Source organism: Cydia fagiglandana, chromosome 3 (assembly GCF_963556715.1).
Source record: "Cydia fagiglandana chromosome 3, ilCydFagi1.1, whole genome shotgun sequence".
Classification (NCBI taxonomy): Eukaryota; Metazoa; Arthropoda; class Insecta; order Lepidoptera; family Tortricidae; genus Cydia; species Cydia fagiglandana.
In genome coordinates this window covers 935,015-959,962 of record NC_085934.1, presented here as the reverse complement: position 1 = coordinate 959,962, position 24,948 = coordinate 935,015, and the positions used below count along the sequence as shown (strand labels likewise).

Sequence of the window (24,948 nt, the reverse complement as noted above, 5' to 3'; positions counted from 1 at the left end):
GTTTAGTTGTGATTACAAAAATAATATTAAATTAAAAACATAATCATATCATATCCATATACAATATGCCTTTAGACGTCCAAGGCACATTCGTATCTCAAAAAATCAACAAGGTGCGATGGATTCCCGAAGAATACGTCGAAACGAAATGTTTCTTTACCGGCAGTTGGGACGACGACGTAAACTCCGTTAAAGTTTGGACCCTCGAAAGCCAGGAGGATGAAGAAGTAGAATATCCCAAATGTCTTTCAGAGTTTCCAGTGGAAGGAGATGTTACTGAGATTAAGTTTACAAGTAAAAACAGGATCGCTGTGTCTACTTCCGATGGGGACGTGAAGTTGTTAGAAATCAGTATGTACGAGAGATCGCAGCCGTTGAAGGAGGTTTTTAAATGGGAGAAGTTACACAAATTTGGGTAAGTTGTCTTGAATTGTATTTCGAAGTACAGTCAGCAGCAGAAGTTGCTAAGAGGGCGAGGTGTTCAGAATTACCTTGATGCTCTTATTCTCTTAATTATAAAGTCGCGTCAAGATCATCATTGGAATGTGTTAAAATATGAATAAGGTAGCGTCTGCGTCCGAGTTCACTTTGATGTTTTAACACCTTAGCTGCGGCAATTAGTATAACTCTTAGGCCCACTTGCACCATCCCACTAACCCGGGGTTAACCGGTTAAACCGTTAAGCTAGTGTCAAATTGTACTGGTAACCATGGTGACACTCCAGGTTTAACCTGTTAACCCCAGGTTAGTGAATGGTGCAAGTGGCCCTTAATTAACCATACTTTGTATAGGGTCTTTCGACCCCCTACCGTAATGAACGTGTTAATAACAAAACTTCTGTAGACAGACGCACAGTGGAACGAAATGACTAAAAAATGACATTCGCATTTAAAAAAAAACCCTATTTAAAAAATGCTTTTTGGTTGAAAATGATGTAAGGAATAAAAAAAGTTATATAAAATTTTTCAAAATAAGGCTTATTTAAAGCAGAAAAAAATGAAACCTGTTTTTATTAGTACGAAACTGAAAAATAGGTATCTTATTATAAGAAAACCTTTACCGATCCCGCTTACCCGTTACCGAAACAGCTTCTCTTACCGAGATAAGCTGTTTACTATTTTCTACTGTTTTTAAGTAGGAGAATAATATTCTAAAGGTTAGAAAGCGGGATCGGTAACGGTTTTCTTATAATAAGATACCTATTTTTCAGTGTCAAAAAAAAAACAGGTTTTATTTTTTTCTGCTTTAAATAAGCCTTATTTTGAAAATTTTTATATAACATTTTTTATTCCTTACATCATTTGCAACCGAAAAGTATTTTTAAAATAGGGTTTTTTAGAAAAAATGCGAATGTCCATTTTTCAGTCATTTCGTTTTCGTTCCAATGTGAGACGGACGGACAATATCGTCCGGTGAACTGGTAATCTATGGAATCTGTGAAACCTTTAAATAGTGAGTCAGCCAAGAATCAATAATTTTGAATATATTTTCAATATTTGATGGTAATTTCTGGCTAGTAAATTTAGACCCCTCTTTTTCTTTTGGCTAGGGTGTATTTTTTGGTAAATAATCAAGAATATTTTACTATTAACAGTGAAGACAGTTGCTGCTGTACAGCAGTGGCCACCATGGACAGTGACATAGCGTCGGTGGGCGAGGACGGCAACATCAACTTCCTGAACGGGCACCGAGGCGATATAGTCCGCACGGTCAATGGTGCTGATAGCTGCTCGCTGCACTCTGTGTGCTATATCAAGTATCATGAGGTGAGAGAATTAGAGGATATAATATAAATACTGATATTTAAGATTCCAGCGCCGCTGGTGGCCTAGCGGTGAGAGCGTGCGACTTTTAATCTGGAGGTCGCGGGTTCAAACCCCGGCTCGTACCAATGAGTTTTTCGGAACTTATGTACGAAATATCATTTGATATTTACTAGTCGCTTTTCGGTGAAGGAAAACATCGTGAGGAAACCGGACTAATCCCAATAAGGCCTAGTTTACCCTCTGGGTTGGAAGGTCAGATGGCAGTCGCTTTCGTAAAAACTAGTGCCTACGTCAAATCATGGGATTAGTTGTTAAGCGGACCCCAGGCTCTCATAAGCCGTGGCGAAATGCCGGGATAACGCGAGGAAGAAGAAGACTGTTATTTAAGATTCGTGTTATAAATCGGGATTCGGCAAGATATTGGTATTAAAGTTATGAGACTGCACTAAAAACACCCAAGTCTTTTAAATCCCGAGTTGAATCCTTTATTGAGTCTCTTCTAAGCGCAACTCTTAAGGACTTGATTCTCCCATATACAAATTCCGTCAACAATTTTATAGGTTTTATAAAAATGAATACTAGTAGCAGTAAAGAAATAAAGGGTTATTGTATGGTGTACCTAGCCCATAAAATTTTTTATTATTATTATTGTGTAAGCAGGCAGGCAGTTGTGACAACTGATATGGCCTGTATCCAGTAATCATTAATAGTTATCGTTGACAAGTAGATGTATTGATGTGTCTGTCTAATTTATTTTTAAATTGGTTCACATTTTGTGCTGAAACCACATCTTCGGGGAGTTTGTTCCAAGCCCTCACTACTCGGTTGCTCAGAAAGTGTTTGTATGGGTTACTGTGGGACCTATGCCTTTCTAACTTTAAGTGATGACCTCTCAGACGGGTGTTGTTGTTGCGCTTGAACATCTCATGAAAATCCTTGAGGTCATAGTGCCCAGACAGTATTTTGTATGTTTCTATTGGGTCTCCACGTTCTCTGCGGTGCTTAAGAGTAGTGAGCTTCAGTTCCTTCAGTCTCTCCTCATACGGCTTGTTCTTAAGTTGCCTTGGTAGTTTTGTGAAACTCCGTTGAACCTTCTCCAGCATATCTATGTCCTTGGCAAAGTAAGGACTCCAGGCTTGAAAAGCATATTCCAGTATGGGTATGACATAGGTTTTGTAAATTTTTAACATCATTTCTGGTGTCAAGGTTTTGAAAGCTTTTCTAATGAGGTAAATCAGGCTTCTGGCTTTCTTTACCATTGTAGAGATGTGCTCTTCCCACTTTAGATCCTCTGAGATCTTAACGCCTAGGTCAGTTTGTGTTTTTACAGCCGTTAGTGGAGTGCCATCCAAGTTGTAAGTTAGGCGGGGGTTCCGATTTCCTATGTGAAGTATAGTACATTTGGCAGAATTCAGATTGATTTGCCATTCTTTAGACCAGCTTGCTAATGCATTCAGATCATCTTGTAGATGGCTGTAATCTACGAGTGGGTTAGCAAATAACTTGGTGTCATCCGCAAAAGTACTAATACTGCATTTTAGGCGACGCGGCAGGTCAACTGTATATAGTATGTAAAGCACGGGGCCCAAAACTGAACCCTGTGGTACTCCACTGTGTATCTCTCGTTGCCGTGACTTGGTTTCACCAACTCTAACTTTAAAGGTTCTATACTGTAGGAAGGCCCTTATCCATAATAATAGTTTCCCACGGATTCCCAAATGTTCCAATTTGTGAAGTAGCCTCTCTGTGGGAACTTTGTCGAAGGCTTTTTCATAGTCAAGGTAAATGACATCAGTAGGGTCTCTCTTGTTAAAACTTTTACTCCAGGCAGAGAGGCAAGACAGCAAGTTAGAGACTGTGGAACGATGCGGGCAGAAACCATGCTGTTGGTCACCTATCACACAGTGCAGAGCAAGAAATTCTCTTATGTGTTTTACTAGAATTTTCTCCATAGCTTTGCATGCTACGCTAGTGAGGCTTATCGGCCTGTAGTTAGATGGTTCAAGCTTATCTCCTTTCTTGAATATTGGTGTCACGGTGGCTGTTTTCCATTGCTTAGGTAACGTGCCCGTATCATATGATGCCTGCATTATCTTGGCTAAAGGGCTGACCAAGGTATCGCACTTTTGCAGCAGTGTAACAGGAATATCATCCGGTCCTGGTGCAGAATCTGTTTTCATTTCTTTAATGACTTGTTTAACTTTATCTGTAGAGAAGGTAATGTCTGCAATACACTCCTCAACTCTGAGGGATAGGTCTAGATGTGGCAGTTGACCGTGAGGTTCCAACTGAAAGACATCCTCAAACTGGTCCGCAAAAGCTTCAGCGATATCAGGGGCACAGGTTACGGTAAGTCCTTGTTTGTTTCTTAAGACGTTGGGTGTGCTGACCTTCGATGTTAATTGTTGACGAATATAGGAGTAAAACCGCTTTGGGCCAGTATTTAACAAGTCTGTTTCATATTTTATGCGGCATGTTCTAATACGGTTTGTTAGCTTGTTATTTAGCTTCCGGTAGTCTTTATAAAATTCATCCAAGCCAGTTAGCACATATTTGTCCCAAAGCCCTATTTTCTGCTTTATCATATCTCGAATCTCTTTATTGATCCACGGCTTATCAGAAGTGTCATCATTTGTTTTAATTTTAGCCTGTGGTACATATTGGGCAACAGCATCCATCACTACAGTAAGAAATACATTGTACTGTTCTATGACGTTATTCACTGATTCTATACTTTGTGTTAACTTGCGTGAAATTGTCTCATTTAATTTATCGTAGTCCGCTCGGTTGTAGTTATATCGCAGTTGGCTATTGGTGCGAGGTGTCTTCGATTACAACTGTATGGTAGCTTGCATGCAAGTGTGATCACTTTTACCAATAGGAGCTTGGTGGTCAATATTTGCTATTAGTATGTCATCATTTGTTAGGATAAGGTCTAGGCAGGATGGTTGGTTGCCTTGGCGAAATCTAGTGTCTTTATTAACCAGTTGATGGAAGTTCGTATCCTTGTACCATTGTACAAAGTTATCCTCTCTTGGTGTCAGGTATCCAGAGCTTTCTAATGGCCACTTTACTCCACCGTAATTAAAATCCCCCATGGCGATAAATAGATTCGACTCCGAAGCCACGCTCAGCGTATTAAGAAGGGTATTGTCTTGTTCAATCGTTGACTCATGTCCCCTATATACGCCACATAAGATGAATTTACAATCACCAACTTCCACGTCCAAAAATAGGCACTCAGCGTTTGTATGTTTTGTGTTGTACTTAGTATTTAATTTTGTTTTCATTTTAATGTCCAATTTATTTGCAGCATATATTGCTACTCCACCACTACGTTTTTCAATCCGGTCGTCTCTATATAAGTCATAGCCTGGTATTTTTATCATCGAGTCGGGAATATTTGGTTTGAGCCATGTTTCTGTAATAATGATCAGGGTAGGTTTCAAGTTATTTACTCTAGCAATAAGTAGGTCTAGTTTGGTAGTAACAGATTGAATATTCGTGTAAAAAATAGTAACTGTAATAATAGGAGTGTAGTTGACGGCCTCCTTTGATATCGATATACTTTTATACTTTTTCTATATTTTACTGTTTTTACTGTCACTAATGTCTTTCGGAAAATTACACCTATATTTTGCAAGATTTCCTCGTTTTTATTGCGAATCAAGCTCTGACCATTTCATTGGTCTTCGAGCCGGTCCTAGTGTTATGTTTGAACCGCGCACTAAGTAAGTTTCGAGCTACATAATGTTTCGCACTCCTATAAGAACAAGAAGTCTAACACGCGCAGAGCGCGATGCAAAACCTGAGGTAATAAGAATGTCCAAGTCTTCGCCCTCGCACTCAACGACTATTCGACCAGCAGACACGACGTTCGTTGCTGGCAGCAGCCACATGGAAACCTCGGCGCACACCGATGTGCCGCACCCGCTGCCAGCGCACAGCATGGTATCTAAATCCTCGTCTGCCATACGGAAAAGGTTAGAATATGAGCGCGCTAAAGAAATGGCTAAGATTGACAAGCATTTGTTAGATTTGAAGTATGAGGCTGAACTAGCCGACCTAAAGTCAGAAAAATACAGTTCACACCAAAGTGGTAAAAGCTCACGTCACAGTTCCCGCGTAACCGACGCCAGTAAGAGCACTCGTCAAAATGTTGAAGACTGGATGGAGCGTAGCGCGCGAGAACTTGATCCGTTGCTGCCCGCCCCCGAGGATGATGATGAGGATGAACCTGGGCGACCGCAACCAGCCGGCACCTCCCCTCGCCGACTCTAATGGTACTATCAAGCTACTCGCAGCCGCAGTAAAGAATTTGACGATCGCCTCCACTAAAGATAAGTCACATGCCAACATTTTGAGCCGCATATGTACGCCGCGAGATTTACCGAAATATTCCGGCGATCCGCTCGAATGGCTGCAATTTAAACAAGCGTTTGAGGAGTCAACTGACGTTTGTAAATTTACCCCGAAGGAAAACTTATGGAGATTACGTAAGTGTCTGCAAGGACAAGCCAAAGAAACCGTGTCAGCCCTGCTTATGACCGCCGCCTCTCCTGATCGTATTATGGCGACACTTGAACTTCGTCACGGCGACCCCGAATGTATTATAAGCAGACTCATTCATGACATTAAGAAGCTTCAGACCATGTCCCAAGAGTACCAGAAAGATATTGTCAATTTTTCTGTCAAAGTTCAAAACTTTGTGGAGTCTGTGAAGGCAGTGGGGCGCGAGGAGTACGTGCAAGGGCTTAGCATTGTCCCATTGTTGATTTCCAAACTACCTCCAGTACTCGTTTCAAAGTGGTCGGACTATAGCTATCCACTTATCAAGGACGGAGCAAAGTCACGTTTGAATATTATGTCCGACTTTCTCAACATGGAGGCTCTCAAGATTGCCACGACCGCCAACGTTCATCTACAAAGTTATCGCCCTGAGCAGAATAAACAAAAGCAACACGATACTACTACTAAAGTTGCACCGAAAGCGCAAGCAATTTTATTGCAAACTGACCAACGCGACGACGAAGGGAAGAACGATAAGTGCCTCTTTTGCCGCACTCAATGTCACAAGTTGCCTGACTGTAAGAAGTTTAAACGCGCTTTACGTAAAGACAGATGGCGCCACGTTAAGAAGTACGGACTTTGCTACAAATGCATATCGCAACGCCACGATCGTGAGACTTGTTCTGCGCCTGCGTGCGACAAGGACGGATGCGGAGGTGCACACCACAGTCTATTGCACTACGTAGACATCAGCAAAGATGGCAAAGCTTCCACTTCGCGCCCGGTTGACGTTAACGTCAGCGCCTTGCCGCAGCCCGAGTCAACCTCAGTCACGGAGTCACCATCGAGTTCCACAATACAGTCATCGTCTGTAACTGAAGCTGCGACGTGCTCTATAAATACTGAAAAGCGCGTACTATTGAAAGTAGTTCCTGTCAACATTCACGGACCGAACGGCGTGTTTAGTACGACTGCATTTTTGGACGACGGGTCTTCAGTTTCGTTATTCAGCTCCGAGTTAGCAGCGCGCGCCGGCCTCACCGGCCGCAACGAATCCATGCGCGTGTGCGGCGCCTGGAAAGACGACGAGCTTGTGCACGAAGCAACTGTACTGACTTTACGTATTTCTAGTGCTAGTGGTAGTACACATGATTTAAATGTACGTAGCGTTCAACAATTGAGTATACCTGTACAAAATGTTAACTTAGTAGACTGCGACAAGTATGAGCATTTGAAAAAACTTAAAACTCAACTTCCTTTTGCTAAGATTTCTAAGCCAGAGTTGTTAATAGGTCAGGACAATTATAATTTACTTGTACCTTTAGAAGTATGCTTAGGGCCTGATAACGAACCGTCAGCTACACGCACCCCCTTAGGTTGGTGTGTCCATGGGCCGGTACATGTGCCGCGCGCGTCGCGGGCCGCGCGATCAGCGCACGCCACGCTCAACCTCTGCGTGGTGCCTGAGGAAGACGCCGTCGCGCACGCACTGCGTGAGCTACACGACGAGGTACGCCGCTCGTTTGCGATCGACTCTTTGGGAGTTGCAGGTAAGCCTAGAGAGAATGCTGACGATGTGAAAGCGCAGGAAATGTTAGAAAAGTCTGCAGTGCTCACCAACGGCAGGTGGTCAGTGGGTCTTCCGTGGAAAGATCCACACGTCAGTCTGCCCGATAGTTACCCTAGCGCATTTAAGCGGCTACAGGGTGTAGAAAAGAAGATGCTAGCTGATAAAGCTTATGGACTCAGGTACGAGGAACGTGTCAACCATTTGTTTGAAAACGATTTCGCACGGGAAATGGCCGACACGTCACTCACGCCTAACACATGGTACTTGCCACATTTCGGAGTTGACAATCCGAACAAGAAGAAGCTGCGTTTGGTTTATGACGCAGCAGCTAAAAGTCAAGGCAAGTCTCTAAATGACTTTCTTCTCACGGGTCCGGATTTACTCGTTTCCTTGTTCGGCATTATGGTTCGTTTTCGAGAGGATAGGGTAGCCGTAACTGGTGACATAAAAGATATGTTTTTGAGAATTAAAATTAATCCCGTAGATCAGAACGCCCTCAGATTCCTGTGGAGAGGTAGGAACCCCACAGGCCCAGTGAAGACGTACGCGATGACGTCGCTGATTTTCGGCGCGAACTGCTCGCCCTTTATTGCCCAGTACATTAAGAACAAGAACGCTAGTAGGTTCGAGTCTACGCTACCAGCTGCCGTCTCTGCTATACATCGCCAGCACTATATGGACGACTATATTGATAGTCTGCCGGATGAAGCTACCGCCATCAGTATGGTAAAGAATATTCGTGATATTCACAGTGCGGGAGGTTTCGAAATCCGTAACTGGACGTGTAATAGCGCAAATGTGCTCGACACTATACCTAAGGATATTTTAGGTAATACAGCTGTGAGGTTTGGACTGGACGATCATGACGAAGGTGAGCGCACTCTTGGACTGATTTGGTACCCTGCCAAGGATGAACTGGGGTTCGATGTGTCATTCAAGCGCATTCCCGACCGCGTCATCAAAGGCGAACTGAGACCTACGAAGAGGGTTATGTTGCGTGTTATTATGTCAATTTTTGACATTTTTGGGTTCTTGTCACCATTTACTACACAAGGCAAAGTTATGTTGCAGGACGCCTGGCGTCTTCATATCGACTGGGACGATATTATTCCAGATGAATTGTATAAAAAATGGTGCAATTGGTTGGAATTACTGAAGGTTATTGGAGAAATTCGCCTGCTAAGATGGTACCAGTCATGCGCTGCCAGGTGTAAGATGGGCGATGAGTTAACCACAACTTTACCAAGCTCTTCCTTTCATGCCGTGACCGAGCAATGCTATAGTGACTTAGAACTGCATTTATTCAGTGACGCCTCACTTAAGGCAATGCCCCACAGGCCCAGTGAAGACGTACGCGATGACGTCGCTGATTTTCGGCGCGAACTGCTCGCCCTTTATTGCCCAGTACATTAAGAACAAGAACGCTAGTAGGTTCGAGTCTACGCTACCAGCTGCCGTCTCTGCTATACATCGCCAGCACTATATGGACGACTATATTGATAGTCTGCCGGATGAAGCTACCGCCATCAGTATGGTAAAGAATATTCGTGATATTCACAGTGCGGGAGGTTTCGAAATCCGTAACTGGACGTGTAATAGCGCAAATGTGCTCGACACTATACCTAAGGATATTTTAGGTAATACAGCTGTGAGGTTTGGACTGGACGATCATGACGAAGGTGAGCGCACTCTTGGACTGATTTGGTACCCTGCCAAGGATGAACTGGGGTTCGATGTGTCATTCAAGCGCATTCCCGACCGCGTCATCAAAGGCGAACTGAGACCTACGAAGAGGGTTATGTTGCGTGTTATTATGTCAATTTTTGACATTTTTGGGTTCTTGTCACCCTTTACTACTCAAGGCAAAGTTATGCTGCAAGACACCTGGCGTCTCCATATAGACTGGGACGATATTATTCCAGATGAATTGTATAAAAAATGGTGCAATTGGTTGGAATTACTGAAGGTTATTGGAGAAATTCGCCTGCCAAGATGGTACCAGTCATGCGCTGCCAGATGTAAGATGGGAGATGAGTTGACCACAACTTTACCAAGCTCTTCCTTTCATGCCGTGACCGAGCAATGCTATAGTGACTTAGAACTGCATTTATTCAGTGACGCCTCACTTAAGGCAATGTCAGCGGTTGCGTACTGGCGTTGGAAGGGTAACGATCAGATATGTGTCGCATTTGTTGCCAGCAAAAGCCGAGTATCTTCGGTGAAACCTCAAACTGTGCCGCGATTGGAACTTCAAGCTGCGTTACTAGCAGCTCGACTCGCTGACTCAATAGCGAAGGCACATCGTTTGCACGTCACACGGCGATACTTTTGGTGCGATTCGAGTACTGTGCTACACTGGATTGGCAACAACACTCGTCGATACAAGACTTTCGAAGCTAATAGATTAGGCGAGATCGACGACCTGTCACAAGCCTCTGAGTGGAGATATGTGCCAACAGGACTGAACGTGGCGGACATTGCTACAAGAGAAACGTTCAATTATCAGTCTTTTCTCAATGAGTGGTTCAAGGGACCCGAGTTTTTGTACAGCGATGAGACTTGCTGGCCAGCGAACGTCCTGGAACCCGAAAATGAAGTCGGCGCTGAAGCTTGCATGACCGTAGTAGAAAACTCACGTACATGTTTCCCGGTTCCTGACCCTGAGCGCTTCTCCTCGTGGCTACGATTTATGCGATCTACCGCTTGTGTTCTCAAGTTTGTAAATAAATGCAGAGGTACCGCACTTGATGACTACGCCCTGATGGAGGAAGCAAAGCAGTTAATCCTGCGCCAAGCTCAAGAAGATTCCTTTGCCAGTGACATACAAGCAGTAAAGGCAGGAAAAGACTTGCCACGCGATAGTCGGCTGCGAAATCTATCTCCATACTTGGACGAGAACAATGTTTTGCGCGTGAGTGGCCGCATTGATGCTGTTTCTGACGTACCTCAGGAAGCGAAAAGGCCCATTATTCTTGACGGACGGCATCCTACTGCCAAGCTTTTGGTCAAGCACTATCATGTGAAGGCTGCCCACGGACACCAAGAAGCGGTAGTTAACGATTTAAAACAAGAATTTTGGATAATTCACTTGCGACCTACCGTCAAAAATGTTGCGTCTCGTTGCATGCTCTGCAGGTTAAGAAAGGCTACCCCACAGGTGCCTCGGATGGGTGACTTACCTCAAGCGCGCATGGCACATCATCAACGTGCCTTCACCTTTTGCGGGATCGATCTGTTTGGGCCCATGGAAGTTACAGTAGGCAGACGTCGAGAAAAACGTTACGGCGTTTTGTTTACTTGCCTAACAGTTCGTGCAGTCCACATAGAAGTTGTTCACACACTTACTACCGACTCATTGATTATGGCGCTTCGACGAATGGCGTCCCGACGCGGGTGGCCGTCGCATATTTATTCCGACAACGGCACGAACCTACGCGGAGCAGACGTCGAATTGCGAAGATCCATACAGGAGCTCGACGAAGAATCACTTAGAGCCGAAGCTCTTAACAATCAAGTTCGCTGGACTTTTATTCCGCCCGCCAGCCCCCATTGGGGTGGGGCGTGGGAGCGCTTGATTCGGACCGTGAAGCGATCTCTTCGTGTTATCTTAAAAGAACGAGCGCCTCGAGACGAAACTCTAAGCACTCTACTAGCGGAAGTAGAAGGTATTGTCAACGGTCGACCACTAACACACGTGTCGGTAGAGCCGGGCTCCTCTGACGCGCTTACGCCCAACCACTTTCTTATAGGCTCTTCGTCCAGGTTACCAATACATGGCGTATTTGACGATTCGGACTTAGCCTTAAGGAAGCAATGGCGAATAGCGCAGCGATTGGCCGACATGTACTGGAAGCGGTGGATGAAGGAGTTCCTCCCGCTTCTGTTACCGAGAAAGAAGTGGCAACAGGAGCAGAAGCCACTGAGTGTCGGGGACCTTGTGCTTGTGGTTGACCCAGACTCGCCTCGAAACGTGTGGCCACGAGGCCTAATTAAAAATGTCCTACCGGGAAAAGACGGTCGCATCAGGGTGGTCGACGTCAGCACCGCTACCGGCGTGCTGCGCCGGTCTGTGGCGCGCGTGGCTCCTGTACCTACCCTAGCTGATTAGTGCTAGTTTTCTACTACGGTCATGCAAGCTTCAGCGCCGACTTCATTTTCGGGTTCCAGGACGTTCGCTGGCCAGCAAGTCTCATCGCTGTACAAAAACTCGGGTCCCTTGAACCACTCATTGAGAAAAGACTGATAATTGAACGTTTCTCTTGTAGCAATGTCCGCCACGTTCAGTCCTGTTGGCACATATCTCCACTCAGAGGCTTGTGACAGGTCGTCGATCTCGCCTAATCTATTAGCTTCGAAAGTCTTGTATCGACGAGTGTTGTTGCCAATCCAGTGTAGCACAGTACTCGAATCGCACCAAAAGTATCGCCGTGTGACGTGCAAACGATGTGCCTTCGCTATTGAGTCAGCGAGTCGAGCTGCTAGTAACGCAGCTTGAAGTTCCAATCGCGGCACAGTTTGAGGTTTCACCGAAGATACTCGGCTTTTGCTGGCAACAAATGCGACACATATCTGATCGTTACCCTTCCAACGCCAGTACACAACCGCTGACATTGCCTTAAGTGAGGCGTCACTGAATAAATGCAGTTCTAAGTCACTATAGCATTGCTCGAAGGACCAATGAAATGGTCAGAGCTTGATTCGCAATAAAAACGAGGAAATCTTGCAAAATATAGGTGTAATTTTCCGAAAGACATTAGTGACAGTAAAAACAGTAAAATATAGAAAAAGTATAAAAGTATATCGATATCAAAGGAGGCCGTCAACTACACTCCCCACCCTAGTGCGAAAACTAGCACTAATCAGCTAGGGTAGGTACAGGAGCCACGCGCGCCACAGACCGGCGCAGCACGCCGGTAGCGGTGCTGACGTCGACCACCCTGATGCGACCGTCTTTTCCCGGTAGGACATTTTTAATTAGGCCTCGTGGCCACACGTTTCGAGGCGAGTCTGGGTCAACCACAAGCACAAGGTCCCCGACACTCAGTGGCTTCTGCTCCTGTTGCCACTTCTTTCTCGGTAACAGAAGCGGGAGGAACTCCTTCATCCACCGCTTCCAGTACATGTCGGCCAATCGCTGCGCTATTCGCCATTGCTTCCTTAAGGCTAAGTCCGAATCGTCAAATACGCCATGTATTGGTAACCTGGACGAAGAGCCTATAAGAAAGTGGTTGGGCGTAAGCGCGTCAGAGGAGCCCGGCTCTACCGACACGTGTGTTAGTGGTCGACCGTTGACAATACCTTCTACTTCCGCTAGTAGAGTGCTTAGAGTTTCGTCTCGAGGCGCTCGTTCTTTTAAGATAACACGAAGAGATCGCTTCACGGTCCGAATCAAGCGCTCCCACGCCCCACCCCAATGGGGGCTGGCGGGCGGAATAAAAGTCCAGCGAACTTGATTGTTAAGAGCTTCGGCTCTAAGTGATTCTTCGTCGAGCTCCTGTATGGATCTTCGCAATTCGACGTCTGCTCCGCGTAGGTTCGTGCCGTTGTCGGAATAAATATGCGACGGCCACCCGCGTCGGGACGCCATTCGTCGAAGCGCCATAATCAATGAGTCGGTAGTAAGTGTGTGAACAACTTCTATGTGGACTGCACGAACTGTTAGGCAAGTAAACAAAACGCCGTAACGTTTTTCTCGACGTCTGCCTACTGTAACTTCCATGGGCCCAAACAGATCGATCCCGCAAAAGGTGAAGGCACGTTGATGATGTGCCATGCGCGCTTGAGGTAAGTCACCCATCCGAGGCACCTGTGGGGTAGCCTTTCTTAACCTGCAGAGCATGCAACGAGACGCAACATTTTTGACGGTAGGTCGCAAGTGAATTATCCAAAATTCTTGTTTTAAATCGTTAACTACCGCTTCTTGGTGTCCGTGGGCAGCCTTCACATGATAGTGCTTGACCAAAAGCTTGGCAGTAGGATGCCGTCCGTCAAGAATAATGGGCCTTTTCGCTTCCTGAGGTACGTCAGAAACAGCATCAATGCGGCCACTCACGCGCAAAACATTGTTCTCGTCCAAGTATGGAGATAGATTTCGCAGCCGACTATCGCGTGGCAAGTCTTTTCCTGCCTTTACTGCTTGTATGTCACTGGCAAAGGAATCTTCTTGAGCTTGGCGCAGGATTAACTGCTTTGCTTCCTCCATCAGGGCGTAGTCATCAAGTGCGGTACCTCTGCATTTATTTACAAACTTGAGAACACAAGCGGTAGATCGCATAAATCGTAGCCACGAGGAGAAGCGCTCAGGGTCAGGAACCGGGAAACATGTACGTGAGTTTTCTACTACGGTCATGCAAGCTTCAGCGCCGACTTCATTTTCGGGTTCCAGGACGTTCGCTGGCCAGCAAGTCTCATCGCTGTACAAAAACTCGGGTCCCTTGAACCACTCATTGAGAAAAGACTGATAATTGAACGTTTCTCTTGTAGCAATGTCCGCCACGTTCAGTCCTGTTGGCACATATCTCCACTCAGAGGCTTGTGACAGGTCGTCGATCTCGCCTAATCTATTAGCTTCGAAAGTCTTGTATCGACGAGTGTTGTTGCCAATCCAGTGTAGCACAGTACTCGAATCGCACCAAAAGTATCGCCGTGTGACGTGCAAACGATGTGCCTTCGCTATTGAGTCAGCGAGTCGAGCTGCTAGTAACGCAGCTTGAAGTTCCAATCGCGGCACAGTTTGAGGTTTCACCGAAGATACTCGGCTTTTGCTGGCAACAAATGCGACACATATCTGATCGTTACCCTTCCAACGCCAGTACGCAACCGCTGACATTGCCTTAAGTGAGGCGTCACTGAATAAATGCAGTTCTAAGTCACTATAGCATTGCTCGGTCACGGCATGAAAGGAAGAGCTTGGTAAAGTTGTGGTCAACTCATCTCCCATCTTACATCTGGCAGCGCATGACTGGTACCATCTTGGCAGGCGAATTTCTCCAATAACCTTCAGTAATTCCAACCAATTGCACCATTTTTTATACAATTCATCTGGAATAATATCGTCCCAGTCTATATGGAGACGCCAGGTGTCTTGCAGCATAACTTTGCCTTGAGTAGTAAAGGGTGACAAGAACCCAAAAATGTCAAAAATTGACATAATAACACGCAACATAACCCTCTTCGTAGGTCTCAGTTCGCCTTTGATGACGCGGTCGGGAATGCGCTTGAATGACACATCGAACCCCAGTTCATCCTTGGCAGGGTACCAAATCAGTCCAAGAGTGCGCTCACCTTCGTCATGATCGTCCAGTCCAAACCTCACAGCTGTATTACCTAAAATATCCTTAGGTATAGTGTCGAGCACATTTGCGCTATTACACGTCCAGTTACGGATTTCGAAACCTCCCGCACTGTGAATATCACGAATATTCTTTACCATACTGATGGCGGTAGCTTCATCCGGCAGACTATCAATATAGTCGTCCATATAGTGCTGGCGATGTATAGCAGAGACGGCAGCTGGTAGCGTAGACTCGAACCTACTAGCGTTCTTGTTCTTAATGTACTGGGCAATAAAGGGCGAGCAGTTCGCGCCGAAAATCAGCGACGTCATCGCGTACGTCTTCACTGGGCCTGTGGGGTTCCTACCTCTCCACAGGAATCTGAGGGCGTTCTGATCTACGGGATTAATTTTAATTCTCAAAAACATATCTTTTATGTCACCAGTTACGGCTACCCTATCCTCTCGAAAACGAACCATAATGCCGAACAAGGAAACGAGTAAATCCGGACCCGTGAGAAGAAAGTCATTTAGAGACTTGCCTTGACTTTTAGCTGCTGCGTCATAAACCAAACGCAGCTTCTTCTTGTTCGGATTGTCAACTCCGAAATGTGGCAAGTACCATGTGTTAGGCGTGAGTGACGTGTCGGCCATTTCCCGTGCGAAATCGTTTTCAAACAAATGGTTGACACGTTCCTCGTACCTGAGTCCATAAGCTTTATCAGCTAGCATCTTCTTTTCTACACCCTGTAGCCGCTTAAATGCGCTAGGGTAACTATCGGGCAGACTGACGTGTGGATCTTTCCACGGAAGACCCACTGACCACCTGCCGTTGGTGAGCACTGCAGACTTTTCTAACATTTCCTGCGCTTTCACATCGTCAGCATTCTCTCTAGGCTTACCTGCAACTCCCAAAGAGTCGATCGCAAACGAGCGGCGTACCTCGTCGTGTAGCTCACGCAGTGCGTGCGCGACGGCGTCTTCCTCAGGCACCACGCAGAGGTTGAGCGTGGCGTGCGCTGATCGCGCGGCCCGCGACGCGCGCGGCACATGTACCGGCCCATGGACACACCAACCTAAGGGGGTGCGTGTAGCTGACGGTTCGTTATCAGGCCCTAAGCATACTTCTAAAGGTACAAGTAAATTATAATTGTCCTGACCTATTAACAACTCTGGCTTAGAAATCTTAGCAAAAGGAAGTTGAGTTTTAAGTTTTTTCAAATGCTCATACTTGTCGCAGTCTACTAAGTTAACATTTTGTACAGGTATACTCAATTGTTGAACGCTACGTACATTTAAATCATGTGTACTACCACTAGCACTAGAAATACGTAAAGTCAGTACAGTTGCTTCGTGCACAAGCTCGTCGTCTTTCCAGGCGCCGCACACGCGCATGGATTCGTTGCGGCCGGTGAGGCCGGCGCGCGCTGCTAACTCGGAGCTGAATAACGAAACTGAAGACCCGTCGTCCAAAAATGCAGTCGTACTAAACACGCCGTTCGGTCCGTGAATGTTGACAGGAACTACTTTCAATAGTACGCGCTTTTCAGTATTTATAGAGCACGTCGCAGCTTCAGTTACAGACGATGACTGTATTGTGGAACTCGATGGTGACTCCGTGACTGAGGTTGACTCGGGCTGCGGCAAGGCGCTGACGTTAACGTCAACCGGGCGCGAAGTGGAAGCTTTGCCATCTTTGCTGATGTCTACGTAGTGCAATAGACTGTGGTGTGCACCTCCGCATCCGTCCTTGTCGCACGCAGGCGCAGAACAAGTCTCACGATCGTGGCGTTGCGATATGCATTTGTAGCAAAGTCCGTACTTCTTAACGTGGCGCCATCTGTCTTTACGTAAAGCGCGTTTAAACTTCTTACAGTCAGGCAACTTGTGACATTGAGTGCGGCAAAAGAGGCACTTATCGTTCTTCCCTTCGTCGTCGCGTTGGTCAGTTGCAGCCCGCCCCCGAGGATGATGATAACCTGGGCGACCGCAACCAGCCGGCACCTCCCCTCGCCGACTCTAATGGTACTATCAAGCTACTCGCAGCCGCAGTAAAGAATTTGACGATCGCCTCCACTAAAGATAAGTCACATGCCAACATTTTGAGCCGCATATGTACGCCGCGAGATTTACCGAAATATTCCGGCGATCCGCTCGAATGGCTGCAATTTAAACAAGCGTTTGAGGAGTCAACTGACGTTTGTAAATTTACCCCGAAGGAAAACTTATGGAGATTACGTAAGTGTCTGCAAGGACAAGCCAAAGAAACCGTGTCAGCCCTGCTTATGACCGCCGCCTCTCCTGATCGTATTATGGCGACACTTGAACTTCGTCACGGCGACCCCGAGTGTATTATAAGCAGACTCATTCATGACATTAAGAAGCTTCAGACCATGTCCCAAGAGTACCAGAAAGATATTGTCAATTTTTCTGTCAAAGTTCAAAACTTTGTGGAGTCTGTGAAGGCAGTGGGGCGCGAGGAGTACGTGCAAGGGCTTAGCATTGTCCCATTGTTGATATCGAAACTACCTCCAGTACTCGTTTCAAAGTGGTCGGATTATAGCTATCCACTTATCAAGGACGGAGCAAAGTCACGTTTGAATATTATGTCCGACTTTCTCAACATGGAGGCTCTCAAGATTACCACGACCGCCAACGTTCATCTGCAAAGTTATCGCCCTGAGCAGAATAAACAAAAGCAACACGATACTACTACTAAAGCTGCACTGAAAACGCAAGCAATTTTATTGCAAACTGACCAACGCGACGACGAAGAGAAGAGCGATAAGTGCCTCTTTTGCCGCACTCAATGTCACAAGTTGCCTGATTGTAAGAAGTTTAAACGCGCTTTACGCAAAGACAGATGGCGCCACGTTAAGAAGTACGGACTTTGCTACAAATGCATATCGCAACGCCACGATCGTGAGACTTGTTCTGCGCCTGCGTGCGACAAGGATGGATGCGGAGGTGCACACCACAGTCTATTGCACTACGTAGACATTGGCAAAGATGGCAAAGCTTCAACTTCGCGCCCGGTTGACGTTAACGTCAGCGCCTTGCCGCAGCCCGAGTCAACCTCAGTCTCGGAGTCACCATCGAGTTCCACAATACAGTCATCGTCTGTAACAGAAGCTGCGACGTGCTCTATAAATACTGAAAAGCGCGTACTATTGAAAGTAGTTCCTGTCAACATTCACGGACCGAACGGCGTGTTTAGTACGACTGCATTTTTGGACGACGGGTCTTCAGTTTCGTTATTCAGCTCCGAGTTAGCAGCGCACGCCGGCCTCACCGGCCGCAACGAATCCATGCGCGTGTGCGGCGCCTGGAAAGACGACGAGCTTGTGCACGAAGCAACTGTACTGACTTTACGTATTTCTAGTGCTAGTGGTAGTATACATGATTTAAATGTACGTAGCGTTCAACAATTGAGTATACCTGTACAAAATGTTAACTTAGTAGACTGCGACAAGTATGAGCATTTGAAAAAACTTAAAACTCAACTTCCTTTTGCTAAGATTTCTAAGCCAGAGTTGTTAATAGGTCAGGACAATTATAATTTACTTGTACCTTTAGAAGTATGCTTAGGGCCTGATAACGAACCGTCAGCTACACGCACCCCCTTAGGTTGGTGTGTCCATGGGCCGGTACATGTGCCGCGCGCGTCGCGGGCCGCGCGATCAGCGCACGCCACGCTCAACCTCTGCGTGGTGCCTGAGGAAGACGCCGTCGCGCACGCACTGCGTGAGCTACACGACGAGGTCCGCCGCTCGTTTGCGATCGACTCTTTGGGAGTTGCAGGTAAGCCTAGAGAGAATGCTGACGATGTGAAAGCGCAGGAAATGTTAGAGAAGTCTGCAGTGCTCACCAATGGGAGGTGGTCAGTGGGTCTTCCGTGGAAAGATCCACACGTCAGTCTGCCCGATAGTTACCCTAGCGCATTTAAGCGGCTACAGGGTGTAGAAAAGAAGATGCTAGCTGATAAAGCTTATGGACTCAGGTACGAGGAACGTGTCAACCATTTGTTTGAAAACGATTTCGCACGGGAAATGGCCGACACGTCACTCACGCCTAACACATGGTACTTGCCACATTTCGGAGTTGACAATCCGAACAAGAAGAAGCTGCGTTTGGTTTATGACGCAGCAGCTAAAAGTCAAGGCAAGTCTCTAAATGACTTTCTTCTCACGGGTCCGGATTTACTCGTTTCCTTGTTCGGCATTATGGTTCGTTTTCGAGAGGATAGGGTAGCCGTAACCGGTGACATAAAAGATATGTTTTTGAGAATTAAAATTAATCCCGTAGATCAGAACGCCCTCAGATTTCTGTGGAGAGGTAGGAACCCCACAGGCCCAGTGAAGACGTACGCGATGACGTCGCTGATTTTCGGCGCGAACTGCTCGCCCTTTATTGCCCAGTACATTAAGAACAAGAACGCTAGCAGGTTCGAATCTACGCTACCAGCTGCCGTCTCTGCTATACACCGCCAGCACTATATGGATGACTATATTGATAGTCTGCCGGATGAAGCTACCGCCATCAGTATGGTAAAGAATATTCGTGATATTCACAGTGCGGGAGGTTTCGAAATCCGTAACTGGACGTGTAATAGCGCACATGTGCTCGACACTATACCTAAGGATATTTTAGGTAATACAGCTGTGAGGTTTGGACTGGACGATCATGATGAAGGTGAGCGCACTCTTGGACTGATTTGGTACCCTGCCAAGGATGAACTGGGGTTCGATGTGTCATTCAAGCGCATTCCCGACAGCGTCATCAAAGGCGAACTGAGACCTACGAAGAGGGTTATGTTGCGTGTTATTATGTCAATTTTTGAAATTTTTGGGTTCTTGTCACCATTTACTACACAAGGCAAAGTTATGTTGCAGGACGCCTGGCGTCTTCATATCGACTGGGACGATATTATTCCAGATGAATTGTATAAAAAATGGTGCAATTGGTTGGAATTACTGAAGGTTATTGGAGAAATTCGCCTGCCAAGATGGTACCAGTCATGCGCTGCCAGGTGTAAGATGGGCGATGAGTTGACCACAACTTTACCAAGCTCTTCCTTTCATGCCGTGACCGAGCAATGCTATAGTGACTTAGAACTGCATTTATTCAGTGACGCCTCACTTAAGGCAATGTCAGCGGTTGCGTATTGGCGTTGGAAGAGTAACGATCAGATATGTGTCGCGTTTGTTGCCAGCAAAAGCCGAGTATCTTCGGTGAAACCTCAAACTGTGCCGCGATTGGAACTTCAAGCTGCGTTGCTAGCAGCTCGACTCGCTGACTCAATAGCGAAGGCACATCGTTTGCACGTTACACGGCGATACTTTTGGTGCGATTCAAGTACTGTGCTACACTGGATTGGCAACAACACTCGTCGATACAAGACTTTCGAAGCTAATAGATTAGGCGAGATCGACGAACTGTCACAAGCCTCTGAGTGGAGATATGTGCCAACAGGACTGAACGTGGCGGACATTGCTACAAGAGAAACGTTCAATTATCAGTCTTTTCTGAATGAGTGGTTCAAGGGACCCGAGTTTTGTACAGCGATGAGACTTGCTGGCCAGCGAACGTCCTGGAACCCGAAAATGAAGTCGGCGCTAAAGCTTGCATGACCGTAGTAGAAAACTCACGTACATGTTTCCCGGTTCCTGACCCTGAGCGCTTCTCCTCGTGGCTACGATTTATGCGATCTACCGCTTGTGTTCTCAAGTTTGTAAATAAATGCAGAGGTATCGCACTTGATGACTACGCCCTGATGGAGGAAGCAAAGCAGTTAATCCTGCGCCAAGCTCAAGAAGATTCCTTTGCCAGTGACATACAAGCAGTAAAGGCAGGAAAAGACTTGCCACGCGATAGTCGGCTGCGAAATCTATCTCCATACTTGGACGAGAACAATGTTTTGCGCGTGAGTGGCCGCATTGATGCTGTTTCTGACGTACCTCAGGAAGCGAAAAGGCCCATTATTCTTGACGGACGGCATCCTACTGCCAAGCTTTTGGTCAAGCACTATCATGTGAAGGCTGCCCACGGACACCAAGAAGCGGTAGTAAATGATTTAAAACAAGAATTTTGGATAATTCACTTGCGACCTACCGTCAAAAATGTTGCGTCTCGTTGCATGCTCTGCAGGTTAAGAAAGGCTACCCCACAGGTGCCTCGGATGGGTGACTTACCTCAAGCGCGCATGGCGCATCATCAACGTGCCTTCACCTTTTGCGGGATCGATCTGTTTGGGCCCATGGAAGTCACAGTAGGCAGACGTCGAGAAAAACGTTACGGCGTTTTGTTTACTTGCCTAACAGTTCGTGCAGTCCACATAGAAGTTGTTCACACACTAACTACCGACTCATTGATTATGGCGCTTCGACGAATGGCGTCCCGACGCGGGTGGCCGTCGAATATTTATTCCGACAACGGCACGAACCTACGCGGAGCAGACGTCGAATTGCGAAGATCCATACAGGAGCTCGACGAAGAATCACTTAGAGCCGAAGCTCTTAACAATCAAGTTCGCTGGACTTTTATTCCGCCCGCCAGCCCCCATTGGGGTGGGGCGTGGGAGCGCTTGATTCGGACCGTGAAGCGATCTCTTCGTGTCATTTTAAAAGAACGAGCGCCTCGAGATGAAACTCTAAGCACTCTACTAGCGGAAGTAGAAGGTATTGTCAACGGTCGACCACTAACACACGTGTCGGTAGAGCCGGGCTCCTCTGACGCGCTTACGCCCAACCACTTTCTTATCTCTCTCTTAGCTCTTCGTCCAGGTTACCAATACATGGCGTATTTGACGATTCGGACTTAGCCTTAAGGAAGCAATGGCGAATAGCGCAGCGATTGGCCGACATGTACTGGAAGCGATGGATGAAGGAGTTCCTCCCGCTTCTGTTACCGAGAAAGAAGTGGCAACAGGAGCAGAAGCCAGTGAGTGTCGGCGTGCTGCGCCGGTCTGTGGCGCGCGTGGCTCCTGTACCTACCCTAGCTGATTAGTGCTAGTTTTCGCACTAGGGTGGGGAGTGTAGTTGACGGCCTCCTTTGATATCGATATACTTTTATACTTTTTCGATATTTTACTGTTTTTACTGTCACTAATGTCTTTCGGAAAATTACACCTATATTTTGCAAGATTTCCTCGTTTTTATTGCGAATCAAGCTCTGACCATTTCAAGGAGGTAAATGTACTCCAACTGCGGTGGCCTTATTGTTGGTGACCACAGTCGGAAGATTCTGGCTATTTCTGGTGTGAACTATTGGTTTTTTGCCGGTCTGGCGGCCAGTTGGGCGGTCTCTACGATTGCTGGATGGCCCTGGATGTACTTGATTGTGATCCCTGTTTCACCTTCGCTTATACGCCTGTTCAGCTCTTCTCTTAAATACTGAAGGTACTCTCTTTGCATGGGAGTAAGGTCGGCTTTCACGGACGTTGGTTTCGCTAGCCTTATTTTGTTTTTGAGCACTTCAATTGCATCGCTTTTGCTACGTAAAATGACCTTCAGTGGACGCGGAGTCGTGCGGCTGCTGGACTTAGCACCCAGGCGAAACGCTTTTATTCCAACACAGCTCACGTTCTTCGAGATGCTAGTTATCAAATTCGTAGTTTCACGCACATCATGTTCTTTCCTCTCTTCGGCTGTGTCACTCGTAGATTCTGGAATATCATAGATGATAATGTTGTTCGCCCGGTTCGATCTTTCTGTTATTTCACGAACAGCTGACTCCGTTTCCAGCATGCTTTGGCGCACGCGCAGCTTCTGCACTTCACCGGTCAGTTCGTCCAGTTTTTTCAGAATCATTGGCAACTGCGTTATTGACGATCTGCAGTCAGTGCAATAAAATGTCATAACTCGAGCAACAGTCTTTAGTTCAAGCACTCTAACTTCCGTGGGTGACAGGCCATGGCAGTCACTACAAAGGAGGTTCTTGCACAAATCACAATTAACTGATAGCTTTTTTTCATTTGGCGTCTTCTGACATTTCGAACATTTTCCCTGTGCTGATATGTTAGGACTTGCAACTTTCTTTCCGGACGATGTTTTCAGACCGTCGCCCATTATTTTGGTAGATTTTAAAGTTTTTGTACTGGCAACACTAAGTGATAATTTGAGAAAAATATTGAGGGTAGACTTATAAATTTCAAATGCGTAAATTGTCAGTCACGGATATTTAGCACTATTCTTGTTCAAATTTAATAGTTTTATACGTAGAAAACACTACCACAGTTTCCACCACTAATCACAAGCACATTGTAACAGTTTTTATAGGATAAAAGACACTTTTACTATTCAATTTCGTCTTAACTCGCGAGCAAGGTTTTACCCTGACAAGTGACTTTGACAGATATCAATTTTACATGAAGACAATGCAGTTTTTTTTTTTTTAATGAATGAGAGTTCTCTGTAAAGGACTCGAGTCTCTACAAAAGGGTCTCTAACTAGTTGAAAAGAACCCGAGTTTCGACTTTATTATGACTGAAAAACACAGTTGCAAGAGGACTCAAAGAACTAGTCTTAATCAACACTTATTATAATTCATATAAGTTGCGGATGTAGATTTTTTGACATCCGCGGATATATATTACATTACATGTACATAAATATTACATTTTTAGCATTTTTTATTTAAAAAAAACGAAACGTTTAGTAGTTGAGCAAGAATATAGGTGCGTTTTATTTAATAAACAGTAACTTGGCCGACTTTTCGGGATCTAGACGATTTCGTTATATATGATGACGAAATTTCCTAGCACTTAGGGCCACCCCACATCTAGCGTCTTTCGAGCGTCGGCGTCTGGTCAACGCTATGGAAAATGACGTCGCTGCGCACTTGCGTCGACGCTGCGTCGACGTTGCGTCGAGCAGCGGCCATAGAATTGTAGACGCCGACGCTCGAAAGACTCCAGATGTGGGGTGGCCCTAAGTGCTAGGAAATTTACGCCGCCGGCGTCGCCGCTAATACGTTCCTGTTACCGCTCCTATGCTCCGCATCATGCGGATGCTCCGCATCAATTATATGCGGATTCGGATGCAGATGCGGATGTTCCGCGGATACGGATGCGAATATCCGCAACATCCCTGATATAAGTATACTTTTCATCACTATGTCAATGAAAAATCAATACTTTGAATGTGTTTGAGTGTACCGCTTTTTTGATCTTCATTCTTTAGTCTTATTATAGCTAATCTAACCATTCCACATTTACAGATTATAACTGGCAACCTCCGCGGCCACATGAAGATCTGGGACTCCCGATCCTCCGAAAACAAACCTACCGCCTCATTCCTTCTTGCCGGAGACGACTTAGCTGCAACCTGCATCGTCAGCCACCCAACACAACCTCACATCATATTGGCTGGCAGCGAATCCGGCTCGCTAGCCATATGGGACTTACGTATGAACTCATACCCTACTTCCCTGCTTAACGCTCATGCTGCAAGCGTTACAGAAATGCAGTTCCATCCAGTGAATCCATCGAAGTTGATATCTTGTTCGGTGTCCGGTGAGATTTGGGAGTGGAATATGGAAGCGATGATCAAGACTACGAAAGGTGAGGATCCCCAGGTTGCTACTTGGATGCCTTTAGAGGAGAAGAACACTATGGTGGTGAATTCTTTGATGCCTACGCTGCATAAGGCTGTCAATACGGTGCATTGTGATAGAGGGAAGATATTGTGCGGCGCGGACAATGAAGCTGTGTATCTTATTAATAATTTTAAGTATTGATTTTTAAATTTACTGTTGTTAAGATTGGTTTTATCCAACTAAGGATCATGAACCTACTTATAATATTTATGTTCGACGTTTGACGACGACGACGT

General features: G+C 46.1%; 1 protein-coding gene and 1 long non-coding RNA gene across 2 annotated transcripts in view; both read left to right on the top strand.

Annotated features, from left to right (window-relative positions):
• The window catches only part of LOC134679822 (uncharacterized), a 268,010-nt gene that overhangs the window by 141,217 nt on the left and 101,845 nt on the right, over nucleotides 1-24,948 (top strand). The window lies entirely within an intron of this gene.
• On the top strand, nucleotides 10-24,868 carry LOC134679817 (nucleoporin Nup43). Its single transcript, XM_063538719.1, has 3 exons — nucleotides 10-415; nucleotides 1,595-1,766; nucleotides 24,335-24,868. The coding sequence occupies exons 1-3, from the start codon at nucleotides 66-68 to the stop codon at nucleotides 24,851-24,853; spliced, it is 1,041 nt and encodes a 346-aa protein (XP_063394789.1). The 5' UTR covers nucleotides 10-65; the 3' UTR covers nucleotides 24,854-24,868.

Excerpts from the sequence above, each read along its gene's own strand:
- LOC134679817 (XM_063538719.1), top strand. The coding sequence starts at position 66 with ATGCCTTTAGACGTCCAAGGCACATTCGTATCTCAAAAAATCAACAAG. Across the intron at positions 416-1,594 it reads GAGAAGTTACACAAATTTGG|TGAAGACAGTTGCTGCTGTA; the intron begins GTAAGTTGTCTT and ends TACTATTAACAG. Across the intron at positions 1,767-24,334 it reads GCTATATCAAGTATCATGAG|ATTATAACTGGCAACCTCCG; the intron begins GTGAGAGAATTA and ends CCACATTTACAG.